At 53.9% G+C, this 19,625-nt stretch overlaps 6 protein-coding genes across 6 annotated transcripts; 4 read left to right on the top strand and 2 right to left on the bottom strand.

Moving 5' to 3' along the window:
• The first annotated feature begins 16 nt into the window (after positions 1–16).
• BDW70DRAFT_105910 (uncharacterized protein) lies at positions 17–936 on the top strand. Its single transcript, XM_073734401.1, has 4 exons — positions 17–122; positions 202–421; positions 470–738; positions 797–936. The coding sequence occupies exons 2-4, from the start codon at positions 239–241 to the stop codon at positions 900–902; spliced, it is 558 nt and encodes a 185-aa protein (XP_073592624.1). The 5' UTR covers positions 17–122; positions 202–238; the 3' UTR covers positions 903–936.
• Positions 937–4,659: 3,723 nt separating this feature from the next.
• Positions 4,660–5,987, top strand: BDW70DRAFT_163205 (tyrosinase family protein; the record flags this gene model as incomplete). Its single annotated transcript, XM_073741262.1, has 5 exons — positions 4,660–4,787; positions 4,858–4,886; positions 4,937–5,245; positions 5,368–5,594; positions 5,664–5,987. The coding sequence occupies 5 exons, from the start codon at positions 4,660–4,662 to the stop codon at positions 5,985–5,987; spliced, it is 1,017 nt and encodes a 338-aa protein (XP_073592623.1).
• Positions 5,988–6,665: 678 nt separating this feature from the next.
• BDW70DRAFT_163204 (putative amino acid transporter) lies at positions 6,666–8,146 on the top strand (the record flags this gene model as incomplete). The annotated part of the gene is made up of 2 exons (XM_073741261.1): positions 6,666–8,036; positions 8,087–8,146. The coding sequence occupies 2 exons, from the start codon at positions 6,666–6,668 to the stop codon at positions 8,144–8,146; spliced, it is 1,431 nt and encodes a 476-aa protein (XP_073592622.1).
• A 226-nt stretch (positions 8,147–8,372) lies between these two features.
• On the bottom strand, positions 8,373–12,610 carry BDW70DRAFT_163203 (ATP-binding cassette transporter YOR1; the record flags this gene model as incomplete). The annotated part of the gene is made up of 2 exons (XM_073741260.1): positions 8,373–12,305; positions 12,353–12,610. The coding sequence occupies 2 exons, from the start codon at positions 12,608–12,610 to the stop codon at positions 8,373–8,375; spliced, it is 4,191 nt and encodes a 1,396-aa protein (XP_073592621.1).
• Positions 12,611–13,358: 748 nt separating this feature from the next.
• Positions 13,359–16,593, bottom strand: BDW70DRAFT_171013 (uncharacterized protein; the record flags this gene model as incomplete). The annotated part of the gene is made up of 2 exons (XM_073743093.1): positions 13,359–13,763; positions 13,879–16,593. 2 exons carry the CDS (start codon positions 16,591–16,593, stop codon positions 13,359–13,361), a joined length of 3,120 nt encoding a protein of 1,039 aa, XP_073592620.1.
• A 549-nt stretch (positions 16,594–17,142) lies between these two features.
• Positions 17,143–19,226, top strand: BDW70DRAFT_171011 (GMC family oxidoreductase; the record flags this gene model as incomplete). Its single annotated transcript, XM_073743092.1, has 4 exons — positions 17,143–17,437; positions 17,492–17,609; positions 17,663–19,124; positions 19,180–19,226. The coding sequence occupies exons 1-4, from the start codon at positions 17,229–17,231 to the stop codon at positions 19,224–19,226; spliced, it is 1,836 nt and encodes a 611-aa protein (XP_073592619.1). The 5' UTR covers positions 17,143–17,228.
• Positions 19,227–19,625: the final 399 nt, after the last annotated feature.

Here is a 19,625-nt window from a genome sequence, read left to right as displayed (position 1 = left end):
ATATCCTGTAGATGTTGGGGCACCCATCAATAGGTCTTGGCTGATCGGCGGATCGGCTGGCACTGCCTCTACCAAGCCTCTAAGCCTACCAGATGGCTACCCAGGTATTCCAACCTTGCAAGGTGAGTGACTTATGAACCTACCAAATTCCTCACGACTCTCGTGCAACCCATTTTGACAATAAAATCTGATACCCAGCAGTCCTCAACCTGAGTGTCCTCCTTCCTGTTCTAGAGCCATGGAGTTTCCCGCAAGCACTCAACGGCGTGTGCATCACGTCTCGATTTACCTCCGCTGTCTCGTACTGATCGCCTCCTTAGCCGCTGTAATCTCTTTTGCATACTCTCAAGACGCCCACGACCGGGGTGTGGTCCTGACGGAAGACTTGGGCCATCATTTAGTCACTCCGGCTACCGGGACGGTATGTCCAGGATTATTACCCATCCGCCCGTGATATTAACTCGCTTAGACCGAGTACGCGTTTATCTGGTCCCTCATCATCCTTTCCATCGAACTGTCTTCCCCGGTTGCCATCCACCCTGGCGTTTACGTTGCGTTCGATTTTCTCGCTTGGACTGCGGTTGCCACCGGTCTCTCTTTGTACCTGGCGATGCATGAGCCATACTATACGGGCGACGGATATACCTGCGGCCGTGATTATCGTGAATATCGTGACTGTGACGGAAAACAAATTGCAAGCGTCGAGCACTTCGGCACTGCAATGGGCTTTCTGGCCGTGTAAGTGACCGATCGTCATTGGGCTCGTTTTCGTTGTTTACTGACTGGCCACTTGTAGCGTCATTCACTTTGGGTTCTTCGTCTGGGCTTGTCGCGCAACTGATAAGTTGCGCAAGAGTCAACGCGTGTTGAAGGAAGGGGTTTCTAACCATGCTGCAGCGTAAGACCCGTCAATCTTCCTCATCGTCAATAGTGAACGGAGAAAGACTGGGAATTTTGAGACCGGGGTTACTCAAGTCTCAGCTGCCTCCTTTAGTTGAGACGAAGACGACGAGCTACGATGATAATGGATGACGCAGAATGTCCAAGGAATGCCGCTCCAAACGAAACATACCCTTGTGATTTGGCGTCTCGGATGGGCTTTTTGTGGTCTTCGAGATATGTGCCATGCTGCGCTTATATTGGCCAGCTGGCTCTTGTAATGTTTAATAATTAATACAATGGATAAGATGAAGAACGCACAGGCACCCGGAGAACCTCAACTTGCCTCGACATAAAACGACAGATACCAACTCAAATTGAAACAAGCAGTTTCTGATCCAACCTCCCAACCTGCTCACAGATATCAGAATATGCACATCACACTTAGTCAATGGAGAGCGAATTGTTCGGCGGGTGTTGGCGGTTTACTTCTCTGTGTCAGGGTCCACAACGAAACTATATATATCTGCCACTACGCAACGGATTTTCAGCGCAACAACATGATTCATGTTTTAAAAGGGATTTCAAGATTAACTGTTATGGGTTGAACCCCAGAATAACGGCTCAGGCGTGGCCTTCGCTGCTATATAGGGCGCTAGATTCAACTGATCATTCTGATCAGTTGTCTTGTACCTTTCTAGCCAAGCGGTCTGACCTATACTAGCGCGTAGTTACATTAACCTTACTAACCAAAACTGGAGACCTTCAGCCTTACGATATTCTGGATTCGACTGCTTTCCATCCTACTCGGCAAGAGTATGTACAGTAAGGAAGGAGCGATGGAGTCAAGCGCTTCCAGCTCCCATGCTCAGCATCGTCTACCACCCAAATTATCTATCAGCCTCTACCATACTGATCTTTATTCTTATGAGATGCCACTGCCTTTAATTGCTATAATGCTATCATATCCAAGTACAGCAGCGCGTAAATAGTCATAAGAGAAGTGGCTGTAACTTCCCACTCAGCCAAAAGGGGTCTTCCCTCCAGAACTAGAGCTGAGTTCTGACTAATATACTGGCTGTCAGTGGCAGGTGGTCACATGATCAGGTCGTCAGTCTAATTCTGCCGCTAGAGACCGCTTGAAAAAGCCAAGCCAGGCACCCAGGCACCCAGGCACCCAGGCACCAAGCACAGCACCAGAGATTTATCGGGCGCGTGCCGTGGAACCTCATCGCCACCATTACTGGTCAGGCGTGGGACTCATCCACCAGACTTCTCAAATCTCAGTCCCTTGCACGCTGATAATAGGACGGAAGCGAGGTTGCCTTTTGACATTTCCCGCCACCTAGGGGTCGCCACACTGATGGCAATGTGAAATCAGGTTCTCCCACGTTGCGTTGAGGCGGACGGTGCCCGATGACAGGCTCGAGATCGGGAAGCGGTAACCGCGTGTGAACGCAGTAAGGGGCTCGGTCACGGAGTCAATTACTAATTGGCTTACTATTTCACACTCACAGCATCTAGAAGGTCGGGTTGATTAGTTCGAACTCCCTCATACGATCAGCAACGAGTCAGCGAGTCAGCGAGTCAGCAAGTACGACAGCAGGCTCGGCAGACACCCCGCTGTCGAGCGGCAGCGGAAATGATTCAGTACCGATTCCGAAGTAACCCCGGTCGCGCCTGCGGAGGCCTCCGATACAGGAGCTGGAAGGGTGAATTTGTCCGCTCTGGAGGCTGGGTTTCATCGGCCGAGCCTGACTTTTCCTGAACTGGCTTTGACCGAATGGCGGCCGCCTCAGTAGTGCTGCTAGCGAGTCTAGCCTCCGGAATCGGTCACTGGCGGACGCTCCCCGTGCAAATCAGCGAGGTGATGGATGGCGAATGTGAGTGAAAGCACGATTTCTATTCGACGGGAGTGAAGTGGTATAGACTAGCTGTTGACAGTTCCTCTGGCTGCTCTGAAGCTCTAAATCAGCTCTACCGTTCCGACTTCGTATACCCATCGAGTACTTTTCTTCAGCAGTGAGCGTCATGAATATGCCTCAACTATGTGATGTGGACCCAGCCACATCCCTGGGAGTTCGGGGAGTTTCGGAGGCATACACTGAGACATTACGAAGCAAATGTCGGGAATAACGTCGACGGGGCGGAGTTGCATGGCGCGGGTGCGATACGAATTGAACAGACAAGGATAGTCAAGCCATCAACGCGGGCGTAGCAATATTAGGTGCAGATTGGCGTTGGCTCTTTTCGCTTGGCGCGGGTCTTGCGGAGTCGCACTCGCAAAATCTGTGGCTCGGTGCGCGCATCTTCGCTTGAATCTGTGAGTGCAATCAGACCGAACAAGAACGGCGGTCATCGTTGCGTCTGGAATGCTGCATGGCCCGTATGAGCCGTGGCTATCCAATAGACGATGACTGCCCGATACGTCAAGCGAGCACGTGGCAAGAGGAATGGGAATACTGTCGGGAAGCCGGGGCATGTGCATACGACAGTTCCCCTTACAGATTTGCAACCTCATTCTTTCCGTGCAAGCAGCAGTCTTCCCGGCAACGAATCACTGTTTGGTTCATTTTTATCCGATGCGACAACTGAGGACGGACCGGCCAATTCTATCGTGACATAATCACTGCAAGGGACGATGGGGTTTTAATGAGCATACCGAGTAGGACAATCGGCCCCGAGCCCACGGATTGCCGAGATGAACCCTAACAGCTGCCGCAGTATGATCCATTCTTGCTCTATCTCTCGTGCTGCGCTTTCCCAGGGCCAGTCAACCTTCTCGGCGGTGTGCTCTGTTAGCTAATGCTCGTAACTTATACTTGCATACCATCCGTTGATGTTAATTCCTGCTTTTATCGCAAGTTTACTCCAGCCGCAAACTTACACTCTAATTTCAGGCGAAAGAGAGCGCCGCCCTTGCCCAAGGTTTGACCCGGCGCCGCTTTGTGTTTATTAGATGCGAACCGCCTTCTGGGTCCATATGTACGGGACGGGATGCACCTTATGCTCTGGACAGACGAGATCCAGCTGAACGGATACGCCAGAGTTGTTTGCTGACCGCTTCGCTGCGTATGACAAGCTCAGCATTCCCACGCAGAGTACGCTTTGAAGAAGTTCTCTCGCGAACGCGTGTCCTTCGGACGCAGCGTGAAGTACTGCGAGAGGTATATACGCATGACATGGCAGTACAACCGTTGCGTAGACAACCTGCTCTCATTGGCGCCCCTGCCGATGCCAGGTCACGAACATTTTTGGTAGCTCTGAAGTAGCCTGCGCATGAATTCCGGTCGTAGTATGGTAGCAGGTTAATATATTGGCGAAACTGGATTTATTCGTAAGGCAGCCAATGTATTGCCTGACAACAGTAAGGGGCAGCCTGTTGGGTGACGGACCGGAGATTATCTAAACTGGTCGCCGAGCTGAGCAGTCCATAGGCCAGGGCGCTGGCCTTGCAGTCAACATAGGAACCAACCACTAAGACCCCGGTCAGCGGCAATGAATTGCACTGCAGGGATACGTTCTCGACCTCGTTTGTTTGTTTGCTAGGGTTTCCTAATCGGCGAATATGTGCAGATTTATGGATGTGAATGCGACCTGTCTCAACAGGAGGGCGTGGTCAACACTTCGATGCAGCACATGACTTCTGCATTGGTACCAGGGGTAAAGACAACACACAGTTATAAAGAGCCCAGTTGCAGCAGACCGGTCGCAGCTGGAGGCATATGGAGAGCTAGCAGTCAATCTTCACCTTTCTCCTGCGCTGCTTCCGTTAACGCTATGCGGTTCTGGACGATGGCGGCCTCCTGGCTTAGACTCGTGGCTCTGATGCTCCTGCTAGTGCCATCTCTGGCCCGCAATATCCCTCGAGCTGGTAAATGTACCTCGCTCAACAGAAGGAAGTCCTGGTACGTTGCTTGCCGTCGAATTTGTCAAGTCATTAAAGTCACCAAAGTCATTAACGGTATTAATGTCCAGGAACACGTTGACGAGGGTCGAAAAGACCGGTAAGGGCGTCTTTCAACCGCGAGCAAGAGGCCAGACTGACAAATCCAAGAGTATCTCCAGGCTGAACGATGCCTGATGAACCATGCCCCTATAGTTGGAAACGTCAAGGACGCAAAGAACCTCTGGGACGAACTGCACGACTTGCATATCTCGCAGGGCAATTACGTCCATTATGTAGGCCATTTCCTCCCGTGGCATCGTTATCTAGTGCGCGCGCATGAAGTGCTCCTTCAGACCCTCTGCGGATACAAAGGAGCACACCCGTACTGGGACGAGGTCACGGATTATGAGGCTGGCCCGTTGCAGAGGTCGTCCATCTTCGACCCAGTGGTTGGGTTTGGGGGAAATGGGTTCGGAAGTAGGCCCACACCAGCCCCGTCTTAACGCGTTTTTAAGAGTGATAAATGATAAGGGAATTTAAGGTTGTTTTTTGGGCGATGCGATTGCTAACGCGGTCCACTGCGGTGGGCGGTCTAATAGGAAACCGGTGTATCCAGAACGGCCCCTTTAAGGACACGACGCTGCGCATCCGGTCCAACGAGCGAAACGGCGAGTACTGCCTCAGCCGCGCATTCAACCAGACCGCCTTTGCATGGGCGAACCGCCGCAATATCGAGGAATGTTTTGCGCTGCAAAAATACACGGATGCTTGGGAATGCTACAACCAGTATCCGCACGCAGCGGGGCATATTGCCGTGGGTGGCGTGGTGAGACATCGTCTCGATTACTGGTCTGGGCGATAATAATACGATGGCTAACGCGGGATTAACCTGCAGATGGAGGATCCGACCGAAAGTAACGGCGACCCCCTGTTCTACCTCCACCATGCGTACCTGGACCGGCTCTGGTGGCGGTGGCAGCAGGCCGATCTGCCCGGCAGATTGTCTGATATGGGAGGGCCCAATGTAGTGCCGCCCGACCTAATGCGACTGATGGGGATGCCGCCCGTCAGCGCGGCACTGCTGGACTACAATGGCGACCACGGCGGTGAGACCACGCTGGCGCACGTACTGTGGATGAACGGGCTGGTGCCGAATGTGACCGTGGCTGAGGTGATGGACATTGGAGGGCAGGTGGTGTGCGCGGAATACGTGGATTAGCCGCCGGTAGAGTTCTGAAAGTACTGCGAGTCCTCACAGTACTCACAGTACTCCAGAGACTGGAGAATGGGTCTGGAGAATGGGAATTAGCAATCTGGAGAAGATGCCACGTTCCCCCAGATCCAGTCATCCAAGATAAGTGCCGATCTTGATTCAGTGTGATTATGACATGTAGTAATGATCTTGTAATAGTATTCATGGATTGGTTGCGTGGTGTTATCAGTGATGCCATCGTGCGGTTCGTGTAACTTCTCGAAGGCCGAGAGACCCGACGCTAGCTTGATGCGGCTAGTGCAGGAGACGATCGTCGGCCATTGGCTGATCTGCTCGATAAGCCCCTCGAACGCGGTCAGCCAAGCGCACGCCACAACGCTTGTTAGTCACAGAAACTCAAAACGGCCCGCCGCTGGCCAACCAGCGGCGGGCCGGTGGGGCGTCTACTCTTTCCTCTTCGGGCGAGCAAAATCCGGCAGCAGTTTCCACAGAATCCACACTCTGGGCCCTCAGGCTCAGTGTTACATTTGCTGAAGTCAGATTTCTTGTTCCTTTGTCTCTCCTCTCTTAACCTCGCCTCGTCCCCCGGTCTCTCTCTGCCTGTCCAGTCTCCCAGTCTCCCCGTCTCCCCTTCAACACCGCTCCAGCCAACACTCGATTTCAACAACCCCAGGGACTAGGGACATGGCTTCTTCTACAGAGATTTCGGACGCTGAGTCCAAGAAGGTCACCATGCCTTCGGGGGCGGAAAAGTTCGAGGCCCCGCCGAAATACCTCCCAGCAGAGGACGGCGACCTCGTGGCTGAGATGAGCGAGCGCGAGCGCAACATCTATGAGCACGGCACGGCCAAGTTCAATCGTCTGGGCTGGAAGCGGCTCACCATCGTCCTGATCGTCGAAGCCATCGCGCTCGGTTCTCTATCGCTGCCGTCCACATTTGCAACTCTGGGAATGGTGGCGGGTGTTATCTGCACAGTCGGGCTGGGATTCCTCGCCATCTATACCTCGTATGTTGTCGGTCAGGTCAAGCTGAAGTTTCCTCTGGTGCACCACTACCCGGACGCGGGGAAACTGCTGTTCGGTCGGTTTGGATATGAGCTCGTCAACTTTATGCTGATCTTTCAGCTGCTCTTCTTGACGGGCTCTCATACTCTTACTGGGGCTATCGCCTGGATCGATATCACCCAAAGCGACGTCTGCTCTGTGGTGTTTGCGGTCGTTTCCGCCATCATCCTGTTCCTTCTTGCTGTTCCACCTAGTTTCACCGAGATGGCGATTCTGGGTTACATCGACTTTGCCTCTATCATCCTTGCCATTGGTATCACCATGATTGCCACTGGTGTTGAGAGCACCAATGCCCCCGGTGGGCTCAGCGCCGTGAACTGGTCGGCCTGGCCTAAGGAGGGCGTTACCTTCACGGACGCCTTTATTGCCATGACCAATATCATTTTCGCCTACAGTTTCGCCATGTGCCAGTTCTCCTTCATGGATGAAATGCACACACCCTCGGACTACGTCAAGTCCATCTGGGCCCTCGGTCTCACTGAGATCGTCATCTACACCTTGACTGGAGCCATTGTGTACGCGTTTGTTGGCCAGGATGTTCAGAGCCCCGCCCTGCTCTCCGCCGGTCATTTGATGAGCCGTGTCGCTTTTGGAATTGCGCTGCCCGTTATCTTCATCAGTGGTTCGATCAACACTGTGGTCGCTGCTCGTGTCGTTCACGGCCGCATCTTCAAGGACTCGCCTATTCGCTTCATCAACACGAAGATGGGCTGGATTACATGGCTGGCCATGATCGCTGTTGGTACTGTTATTGCGTTCATCATCGCCGAGGTCATTCCCTTCTTCAATGACCTGCTCTCCATTTCCTCTTCGCTCTTCATCTCGGGCTTCACCTTTTACTTCCCAGCCCTCATGTGGTTCATGCTGATCCGTGAGGGATCGATCTTCTCCTCGCGCAAGAATATGGCACTCGCCGCGCTGAATGCGCTGTGCTTCTGTATTGGTGTCGTGACACTCGTGGCTGGTACCTACTCGAGTATCAAGGACATCGTAAGTTTTCCGCTCTGCTCTTTTTTCGAGTCATTACTAATGCACTACAGATTGACAAGTACAACGCTCACGCGGTCCGGGGAGTCTTCAGCTGTTCCAAACCGAATTAGACGACGTTTCTCGTTCTTTGCATTTATTGTATGAGTCATAGCGCGCGTGGATGCATTTCTCCTGGTGTCTCTCGGAGTTCAATTCGACGTACATTTTTCCTTGCAGGCGGCTGGCCCAGAGTGTATAGTAACGCATTTTCAATTCTCATAGCATGTTTTCATACTTCGTAGTTTTGCTGCATTGTAACCAAATTAGGCGTGGTCTGAGACATATCTATACGTATATTCACTCTTTCTCCACCTGCCCGACAACATCCTCCCTCGAGATCCCACTGCGCTCACACATGGCCCTAAATATCCCATCCTCCTTTTCCCACAGATTCAATGGCGTATCCATCTCCGCGATCGAACCCTGATCCATGACACAAATACGATCATAGTGGATAATCGTCCTCAGTCGATGCGCAATACAAAGCAACGTCTTCCCTTGAAATCCCTGCGCCATAGTCTCCTGGATCCGCTGATCTGTCGCAAAATCGACCGACGACGTGGCCTCGTCGCAGATGATGATCCTTGCGTTCCGAACAAGAGCACGCGCCAACGCCATCAGCTGTCGCTGACCCAGCGAGAAAGTTAGACCCTCTTCATCGACCGCCGTGTCGAGCGATAGTCTCTGTGCGTTGGCATTGCCATTTGGATTCGAGGCATCGACTGCGGAATCTGGTGTCTCAGATTCAATCAAATGGGCTTTTCGCAAGGCATCCCACAGCTCAAGATCGCTGTGTTCATTGAACGGATCCAAATTCGAGCGGATAGACCCCCTGAACAGCGTTGGGTCCTGCGGAATGATTGCTAGCCGTGAGCGCAGATCATGCAGTCCAATTGTGGATATATCTATTCCGTCGATGGTAATACGGCCTGATGACAGCTCGGTTAGTCGGAAGAGCGCAGACATGATGCTTGATTTTCCGGCCCCGGTTCGTCCGACGATTCCGATGCGCTCTCCGCCGGATATATTCATCGAGAGGTTTTTGAGGACCAAGGGGAGACCGGGGCGGTAGCGCATGGCGACGTTGTTGAATGTGATTTCGCCGTGTGGCGGCCAGGATTCTGGGACTGGGTTGGAGGGGATGTGGGCTGGTGCTTCTTCTTCCAGTTGCGTGCCGTAGTAGTGCACTCGTTCGGTGGCGTTCATGTTGTTTTCTACTTCGGCGAGCTGACGAACGGTGAACTGCAGCATCTGTGCGATGGCTAGGATGTAGCTTAGCACTAACCCGGAGATGGAAGGAGAGACGTCGAAACGCGAAGTCACGACTAGCACACCCGTTACGAAGACCAAGAGGACAGCGACGGCGTCGAGGCGCACGGAAAGCCAGCGCTGATTGGAGAAAGTTAGGAAGTACGCGCCGTTCATGGTGTCGATGGAGTTGCGGAGGGAGGAGCGGAATTGGTTCTGTACGCCATACGCGCGGATGCTGGCTGTACCAGTGATGGCTTCGCTGAAGCGGGCGTAGACAGCGGAGCGGAGGATGGACTCGTGGCGTTTCATTTCGCGCGCAGACGAGCGATAGTAGTTGCTTGCCATCAAAAAGAGGAGGAAGAGTGGGGCCAGAGCAATGGCGAAGTAGTGGTAGAAGACAATGATGAGAATCATGATGGAGACGATCATTGTAATGGTGATTGCGTACATGCGCATCGCATCGCAGAGCTCGTTGTCCATTACGCCGATGTCTTTAGAAAAGCGATTGGTGATCCGGCCAAGGGGCGTTGTGTCGAAGAAGGACATGGGTGCGCGGAGGACGCGGGTCATGGCAAGTTGCAACATCTGCCTGCTCGCGTTCGTGCCGGCAGTTGACATGTAGGTTGAGAAGATGAACATGGTTAGGGCGGAGCCCGCACCGAGTCCGGCGTAGATGCCGATGTACTGACCAGTTGAGAGGGAGGGGTAGTGGTTGGATGTCCAGTAGGAGAGCCAGAGATTTGTCCAGACATTGACGACGTTGGCAAAGGCGAGGAGGAAAAGGATGGCGAGGGCGTTGAAGTAGCTGCCCGAGGCGCGTATGTAGGCTTTCCATACAGCCCAGCCGACGGAATCGGTTGCTTTTTCCTCTTGTTGCATCAGGGCTGCTGCCGGTCTAGTGGGTTCCTGCTGGGCCTGCTTTTCAGCTTCTTCCTCGACGACTTCGGTGGCTTCCTCTTCATCTTCTTTGGAGTCTTGCGAAGCCGTCGACATGAGCTGTTTGAAGAGCTCGTTGTCTCGGGAGAGTTCATCGAATGTGCCGACTGCATGGATGCGGCCGTCGTCCACGACTACGATGCGGTCGCACCGGCTGAGTACATGGAGCTGGTGCGTGGCAAGAATCCGGCAGCGCCCTTTGAGCAAGCCGCAAATGGCCTTGTCCATAATATGCCGCCCGACATGGGCATCGACGGCAGACAGGGGATCATCGAGGAGAACGAGCTCGGCATTGAAGTAGATGGCTCGAGCGATATTCAACCGCTGCTTCTGTCCCCCGGAAATGGTGATTCCCCGTTCGCCGATCTCAGTTGCGTCGCGGCTGGGCAGGATCTCCAGATCGGGCTTCAATGCGCATGCATCGATGACCTGATCGTACCATTTCTCGTCGTAGTCTTTTCCAAATAGGATGTTGTCGCGGAGGCTCGTATTTTGAATCCATGTATATTGGGGACAGAACGCTCGTGACGTGCTCAACCGGACGCTGCCGTCCGTCAGGCGCATATCCCCGGCTAGCGCAGCTAGTAGAGAGCTCTTTCCGGAGCCAACGGTGCCAATAACCGCTACGAGCTCATCCCGGCGGATATCCAGGGTCATGTCCCGTAACTGGAAAGGTTCGTCACTCTCGGCGGAATCTGTGGGAGCTTCACTCTTCGGCTCTGTTGGCCGTGGACTGGCTTTCTTTTCAACATGCTCGGCTTCTTTGTCTGCAGCCTTGCGCTCCCAGGTAAACGAAGCACGGTCCATTCTGACAGCCTCCGGCATGTGCTCATCGCGCTCAATGTCCTCTTTCTGCTCCTCCGCCACAATAAACTCCTGGATCCTGTTCAGAGCGGTCCAGGCGTCGGTGATCTGGCCAAGGACCAACGGAAGCAGATTGAGTGGCATCCGGAGAGAGTTGAAGAGGGCCAGAGACGAAAAGATCGGCGCGGGGTCCAGCACATGGTTTGACAAGGCGTAGGTGATAAAGGACAGCATGGACGCAAAGACGGGGATCGCCATTGACACGCACAGTATCCCATTTCGCACCGCCAGCAGCGTCTGAATCGACCGGATCTCGTGGCGCCGAATTTCTTTCAGGCGATCCAGAAAGCTGCTCTCCCAGCCAAAGAATTTGACGAACCGTACGCCTTGTAAGATTTCCTGCGTTAGTGAAACACGCTGGTCGGTCAGTTTGTTAATGTTCCGCCGCCGCTTGAACAGAAAGCGCACGGCATAAGTCAGAAAGGGCATGCCAATAACCAATAGTCCGAATCCGGCTAGAGCACTGTAGGTCAGATTGACCAGCAGAAGGATGAGGGCCACGATGATACTGACCGGGGCGGTCCAGGAGATGTGAAACATGCCGCAGGCCAGGTTGATACGATCCACATCGATACTCATCAAGGCCACGATGCGACCGTTGCCCCACCCCTTGTCATCTGCCGGAGGCGATCCCGGCTTCTTCAGCGCTCGGTCCTTGGCCGCTTTAAGCTCCTTGATCTTTTCCTGCTGCTCTGGGCTCTGGACGCCGCCGGCCTTGGCCCGACCCGAGAGTTTCATGGCCTTATTGAAGATCTGGAGGATTAGCACCGCACGAATCTGACCACCGACCATCTGCCCGCGATAGAGGAACTGGTTCGTGCACAGACTCTGGATGGCCTGCATGACGGTGATACCGACGACAAAGCCCATCCCGCGGCCGATATGCGGGGCCGGTTGGCCCGAGCGCTGAGCAACATAGGCCTCAGTTGCAAAGGCGATCAGATAACGGGTCAGGTACGGAGCGAAGACGATCAGCAGCGAAGAGATCAGATGGCAGAAACCGCCGAGCAGGAACTCGAAGCGGAAGGTGTCGTACAAGGCCCAGAACAGCGGCTGCTTTGCCCCAGTGCCTGTTCTCCTCTCAAGGGCAACCTCGAAACGCCTCGTCAAAACCTCTACCTCTCGATCCGGGTTGACGGTCCAGATATCCTGCAATTCCAGCGGGCGTAGATAGCCGACCTGGAGGCGATTAGCTTGGGCACGTGACACGCGCGAGAACGACGTACCTTCATCAACGGGGCCATCCATTGAAAGGAGGCGATACTGAAGAACGAGGCCCCATATTCACGCGACACCGTCCGTTCTTCAGGTACCGGGGGGATTTTTTGCCAGCGCAGTGGGTTGAGGCTGCGCTGGTACCACTTCTGGGCTTTTGGATCGGCACTTTCAGCCTCGGTGGATTCAGATCCAGTTTCCGACCGCGACCCAGCGGGCGGTGGCTGTTCCCCGCTCTCGGCAATCTTGGCTTCAGAAGAGAACCGCATCGTCTTGAGAGGATCTCATCTCGAGGCTGCGACGGAGTCATGACCCGTGGGGGAAACACAGGATAAAGAGGACAAGCCTTGATGGGAGCCATCGGTGGTAACGGCGATAAGGGTGCCGATACCCGGTGGCCCATTACTAAGCGCTCTTCTCATTGGTCAGCCCAATATGAAGGATTTCTGCGAAGCGAGCTCTCTATAGTACGTAAGCACAGGTATTTATCAGGTACTATCAGGATTTCTAGTGGAAGACACATCAACATAAAAGCCATTGCTCTCCTTGCCTTGTCTGAACTGATATAATGGCGTTCTAGTGCAATAATCCAAGCCTGGACTGCTCGGGGGAAACAGGTCGGGGGAAATAGCCTTGACGTGGACGTTACCAACCTACTACCTCGGCATATTAGACCCGATCTGTACGGGCAATTTATCGTGATTTTTTAATGCGGCGACTACCACTAGTACCAAACCCGCGGCCTGCCTTCCGTGTCAGAAGACTCCAATATCAAGGCCAGGAGTCTAGACTGCATAGACCCCGGATACGGCCTAGCCCAGCCAAGCTAACGCTTGCGGTCTCAGGGCTATCGCCGATATAGCCCTATGTGTAGACCGAGCCATGGCGTCATGATCCCAGCCATCAACCATCAATGCAGGTACGTCAATCTTTGCACTTCGGCACTTCGTCATTCTAAAATAAAGAAAAAAGTTTTTTTAAAGAATTATAGAGAGTGAATAATGCCTAGTAGCCGCATCACTTCAACCACCCAATCTCCTTCCAATACCTCAGATACCCCCTCACGCACCCCTCAGAGACCGCATCCACTCCATGCAGAGTAGCAGACGCCTTTCGTGCTTTATCTGTGCCTAGAACCACCCCTCCACACCCCATACGGATGAAGTCGTTCGCGAAGAAGTCTTGGAGTTTCTTCGCCGGGTTGTCTGTGTCGCCTGCGGCTGCGACCTGCTCTTGCCATTCATCCCAGGGAAGTGCATCGGCTGCGGAGAGATGCAGCTCCGCAGCGATGCACTGGAGCATATCATGCCACGACTGACGGATCGGGTTCTCGATGTGGTAAATGAGATCTGCGGGCGTAGGTGAGAGGAGCAGGTCTGTGATGCTCTGGGCGGCGAGGTCGACGGGGATCCAGGATAGGGTCTATACGCGTATTAGCGGATACTGAGAAATATATGGGGTGAAGATGATGTTTGGGGAGGGGGGAATGTACATTTGGTAGCCGGGGCAGTCTTCCGATCCGCAGTGACGAGCGTACCAGGGCTGGAAAATGCTCGTTGATATTCCAGAACCCCGTGGTACTGGATCCAGCAATTTGGCCCATGCGGACGTAACTGACTGCCATCTCATGCAGGTAATGCTTTTGAGCATGCTCCAGCATCCGCTCACAGACAAGCTTGGCCTCGGCATAGCCAATGGGATTCAGACATTCCACTGAGTCTACAGGGGTCTCAGGAACCATGCGGACGCCGTGAACGCGAGCGTATTGGCCGACTGTGGCGACGGACGAGATAAAGGTCAGTCGGGGTTTGATGCTCGGTCGACAGTTGTGGATGTCTCGAGCGAGAGCGAGCAGGTTGTGGAGAGACTGGAATTGAGACTGGAAAGAGGGAAGTTTCCAGTGGAAGTCCATGGGCCAGGCAGCGTGCAGGATGTGGGTGACTGATTCTTGGAGACTTGTGTATTGCTCTGTAGTGAGGCCTAGATGCTGGCTTGCCGTGTGGCATCCCAGCACATCCACCATCGACCATTGCGTCGAGGAAAGGTGCAGCTTCTTTGACTCAAGGGATTTTTGTAGTCGCAAAAAAGGATCAGAAAACGACTTTTCTGGTCGTACAAGACAGATTACGCGCTTGATATTGGGAGACTGAGTGAGAGAGACCAGACAGTGAGAGCCTAGACTACCGGTGGCGCCGGTGAGCAGCACGGTAGCCTTGCTGTCCTTGCTTGGGAGAGCGAACCTCTGGACGAATTGGTCCACTGCCGAGCCGGTAGTCGAGAACCCGTTTGGTAATTGGTGTCCATTGACTGGTACCCCGAAGAACTCGACCATAGCACGCACCGACGGATGCGAATAGACAAAGTCTCGGCCAATACGTTCTGGTCGACAGACGTCCTGCAGAGACCGAGTCACGGCGGCAACCAGGGCGCGCTGCACTCGGATCGCCTGCAGCGAGTTCATCCCGCGCTCGAAGAGGTCGTCAGTGACGGCCCAGTCAGGGGCCCAGTCAGCGCAGCGGGAGACCAGCAATTTGAGATCTTCCTCCAGGGTCTCCATATTAAGACAGAGCACTGGCCCAGCCGACTCCAGCTCGCGGTAGACTCCAGCAATTTCCGCCTCGAACATCTTATAGACGTCCTTCCGGGCGATCGAGCCCTTGTCAGTTCGAGGTATCGTGACTGTGCCGGGAACTATTAGGACAGCCTCGCTGGACTGGATCCGTGCATGGTCATCCATGCTCTCGTTCGCCCTTGCGACGAGCGGCCACAGTTGTTCCTTGAGCTTACTGTAATGTTTTGGAGGTATGTTGGCAGCCAGCTGCACAAGCACGCCAATCTCAAACTGGTGCTCCCCAAATGCGATGGCCGACTTCACTAGGCTGGATTCACACAGCGTCGCTTCGAGAATCTGTGGTTGGACTTTCTCGCCGGTGGCAAGAACAATCGTATCGTCATTGCGCCCGACCGCGTTAAAGTCCGAGTCCGGAAAGTCAGGGTTACAGACGAGCTGATCCTGGATCTCGAATGGCTGCTCCAAGCCGAAGGGGAACGTGGTGAGCCTGAACCGTCTCTCGTTTCCGTTCGGGGCAATCTCATCCAGCTGCAGGCGCAGGTCGTCTCGGAGACGGAAGAAGCGCCAGTTGTATTCGTTTCGAGGGACGAAAATGGGCGCCAGCGGGCCACTCTCGGTGGTGCCGTAGTGGTTCAGCAATTTCACGCCGTGGACAGCCAGCTCTTCGCCCACCGAGGGTTTGAGGATTCCCCCGCCAAAAGTCACATAGTCCAGCCCGGCCAAGGCCTGGATGCCCTCATCACCCATGAAGGCAATATCCTCCAGAATGGATGGAACGGTCATGAAGGAAGCGGCGTTCGAAATCCTCAGCAGGTCGAGTGTTGCTCCGGCGCTAGGGACTGTAGAGCCTGGAGGGAAGCAGACCGTCTTACCGACGCCCATAGCGAGGGCCGGGGCGACAAGGCCGAAGCCGTGATAGAGCGGGAGAGTGGATACGTTAACCCCCTGGGCTTCCCACTCGAGATCTAGTCGGTGGCAGTTGACAAACGAGAGTAAGTGTCGATGCGAGACGTAGATGGGCTTGGGTAGGCCCGTGGTGCCAGAGCTGTGGAGGATAAGGACATTCCGATCGGACTCGTCAATGTAGTGGTATGGGTGGCAGATAGAATCATTCTCTGGCAGACCCTTATTGGTGGAGAGAAAGGCCTCGAAAGGAAGAGGCGAGAAGACTGCTGCAGGCAGAGTCTCTGCTGCCTCTCTTGCAGTGGCCTCGAGGCGTCCGGAGACAATGATGGCTGCAGCAGAGGTGCGTTGAAGAAGACTGTTAATAGCAGCGGCGCTCAGCCTGGCAGAGAGCAATAGCACCGGTACGCCCAGTCCGACCAGAGCCATCTCGTATATCAAGAGCCCTAGGTCACTCTCCATCAAGAGGGCAACCGGGGCGCCCTTCTCCACCGATCCATGGACAAGTGACGGGAGTTGGAGCTGGAGATTGCTGTTCAGCCAACCGGCACATTGTGAAATAGCCTGTTTGAGCTGATGGTTCGTAACGGAAACAAGCGAGAGTATCAAACTGTCGGGACTTTTCTTCGCCTGTAGACAGAAGACATGATCAGGATTCTCCTGCGCATTGAACTCGACGACTTCTGGTAGAGTCCGGATAAACCCTGTCTCATCCGCGGCAGGATATAACCGGATTACCGGACGCTTGAACGGCCTGAGTTGCTGGTTTCGAGCCATTGCTGATCTGGAGGAAGACCACCAGGGCTGATGGCTCGCTTATCAAGTTTAACTGGGTGAAGCTATTCCTGGAGACCCGAGTACGGACCTCGATACGCCATGTTCAGCTCGCCTCTAGCAGGGATGGAGGCACTAGAACACCGAAACAGCGTCAGATCTCACGCGATCTGACATTAGAAGCAAAATTAGAAACCACGAGGCAGCGGACTGCCGATGAACTGCTGTCATACAATGCCATGCATGAACAGGGATTAATGCCAGGCACAATGGATCTTGGCCTTAAGTTTCTGGATTGCATTGACATCACATCCTCCAAGTCTAGGTGAAGAGACGATGAACCTGAGTGGCCTAATCTACAGCTTATGGCTGAGATGGCGCTCTGCTTTTTTTATTCGCTCGTGCTCTTACTCTACTCCTTCAGGGCACACTACAGCTCCATCATCTCGGCAGGCGCAGTCTAAGCCCAGTCATGCTGATCTCTATACGAGGCTCAAAGCCACATCCTTTGTTTTGGGCTATTTTAGCCCCAGGTGCGGCAGACATTCGTGTCACTCGGGTCCTTGTCTCGCCCTTATAACCAGGAAACCTCGTTGGGTCGAAAACAAAATCTTTATCGCAACAAAAGAACGAGAATAATGGCGCTGAGATACCTGTTCAAGTTCGCCCTTCTCTCGCTAGCGGCACCTACGCTGGCTGCCCCGATTGGTTCCTCATTTGGCGTCCCTGGAACAGATGCCTTGTATGACTATGTCGTGATAGGTGCCGGCAATGCAGGTGCCCCTGTTGCATACCGGCTCGCAGAAGCAGGTCATACTGTGGCCTTGGTGGAAGCTGGGAGCTTATAGTATGCCCCTTCTTGAGGTTCATCTATCTGTCACTCTGACGCTGACATGTACAGTGAATATGGGAACGGTAACCTGAGTCAGATCCCAGCCAACTCGCTCTTCTTCATTGGCAAAGACCCAGAATGGACCAACAACCTTGTCGACTGGAACTTTGTCACATCACCTCAGGCGGTACGTTATTGCTTCATACATACACGTCCTACTCTGTGCTGATATGGTGTCAGGAATGGAACAATGCCTCTGTCCACTATGCGAGCGGCAAAGTCCTAGGAGGCAGCACGGGGCGAAACCTGATGACCTACCACCTCCCAACAAAGGGCAGTCTAGACAGATGGGCAGAAGACGTAAGCGACGACAGCTGGAATTTCGAAAACATGCTCCCCTACATCATGAAGTCACAAAGGTTCACACCACCAAACAACAACCTCCGTTTCCGCAATGCAACCCCGACGTACGATCCCGCTGTCCTGGGGCGAAGAGGACGACTAGACGTGACCTACCCCAACTACGCCAACGGTCTTGCCTCATGGCTCGTCCGTGGCTTCAGGGACATTGGTCTTGCGGCCATCCGTGGCTTGAACGGCGGCCAGCTTATCGGGTCCGCCTATACCCTGAGTACCATCCAGCCTGGCAACCAGCAACGCGCGTCATCGAAGACAGCCTACCTCGATCCTCTTATCGGACGGAATCTGAATCTGATCATCTATCAGTCGACGCACGCGAAGCGGATTCTCTTCAGCAATGATACTGTCGCCACCGGCGTGCGGGTCAGCTCAGAGGGACAGGAATATACGCTCTCCGCCAGAAACGAGGTAATCGTCTCAGCGGGAGCATTCAAAACTCCTCAGCTCTTGATGGTGTCCGGGATAGGCCCTGCGGCCAATCTTGAGCGTTATGGCATCCCGCTCGTCGCGGACCGACCAGGCGTCGGACAGAACCTGCAAGACCACACCCTCGCCGGCCCCTCGTACAGAGTCAACGCCATTACCGGCTCCTCGAATAGCATCCCTGAGTTCATCGCCGAGGCACAAAGACAATACAACAGCAACCCACCTCGCGGCGTGCTCACGAATACTGGCGTGGACATTCTGGGCTGGGAGAAAGTGCCGGAGCAGCTGCGAAGCAACTTCAGCACTGAGACCGAAGACGCCCTCGCCAGCCTCCCAGAGGACTGGCCGGAACTCGAGTACCTACCTGTCTACGGCTACTTTGGGGACCAAAATAACTACATGGTCACGCCGAATGATGGGTTCAACTACCTGACCATCGCCGCCGCAGTGGTTTCGCCCTTGTCCAGAGGCACGGTGGAAATCGCTTCGAACGACACCGAGGTAAACCCTATCATCGACCCGCGCTGGTTCTCGCACCCGGGTGATATCGAAGTCGCCGTCGCCGGATTTCGGCGCTCGAGGGCGTTGATGGCGACCCGCGCGATGGCTGGCATTACCCTTGGAGGCGAATCGTATCCTGGTGCAGACGTGCAGACCGACGATGAGATCATCGAGTGGCTGCGCGAAGCGTCCAACACTGTTCACCATGCCTGCTGCACGGCGGCCATGGGCCCACGGGATAACCCTGACTCAGTTGTCGACACGCAAGGAAGAGTCATTGGGGTTTCTGGTCTCAGGGTTGTGGACGCCTCGGTCATGCCATTTCTCACCCCAGGCCACCCTATCTCGATCATCTGTAAGTTCTCAACTGTATCAATTACTGGGATCTTAACACTAACATTGTCTTCCAGATGGTCTAGCCGAGAGAATTGCCGACTCGATTCTTGCTGATGCGTAGACGCAGCTTGTTATATATTATGCATGCATCTTTCACATTTGTGAACTGCTTTAGGAAGGGCATTGTGTGGTTTCGTCTTATAATATATTTTTCGATGTAATTTGCTTTGTACTAGTATGCTATATAGAGAGGAGATAGAAGATTTGCTCTGTATTAAATTGAATTCTTTTTGATTTACTTGACGTCTCCCCCCACCCCTCCCTCGGATGGTTCCCAGTATGTTGTCGACCTGTATGCACGCCTTGCTCCGGGTACCGTTGCCCTTCATATCAATTTTCCAGGCAAAGGAAGAATCTAGACGCCAGCAAGCGTCGCTATCATCGAACTCTTGACGCAGCCCCGTGTTGTGATATCCTGGAGCTTGGTGCCCTATACTATCAACCCATCACATAAGGCCAG

The sequence above is a fragment of the Aspergillus foveolatus genome, assembly GCF_047715535.1.
Source record: "Aspergillus foveolatus strain CBS 279.81 unplaced genomic scaffold BDW70scaffold_64, whole genome shotgun sequence".
Lineage (NCBI taxonomy): Eukaryota > Fungi > Ascomycota > Eurotiomycetes > Eurotiales > Aspergillaceae > Aspergillus > Aspergillus foveolatus.
Note: the sequence above shows the minus strand (reverse complement) of the source record. Positions and strands in the feature narration are given on the sequence as shown.

What these genes read in the sequence shown, in the direction of transcription:
- BDW70DRAFT_105910 (XM_073734401.1), top strand. Translation starts at nt 239, where the DNA reads ATGGAGTTTCCCGCAAGCACTCAACGGCGTGTGCATCACGTCTCGATT. An exon ending in TCACTCCGGCTACCGGGACG is followed by an intron (nt 422 to 469) that starts GTATGTCCAGGA and finishes TAACTCGCTTAG; the next exon opens with ACCGAGTACGCGTTTATCTG. An exon ending in GCAATGGGCTTTCTGGCCGT is followed by an intron (nt 739 to 796) that starts GTAAGTGACCGA and finishes GGCCACTTGTAG; the next exon opens with CGTCATTCACTTTGGGTTCT.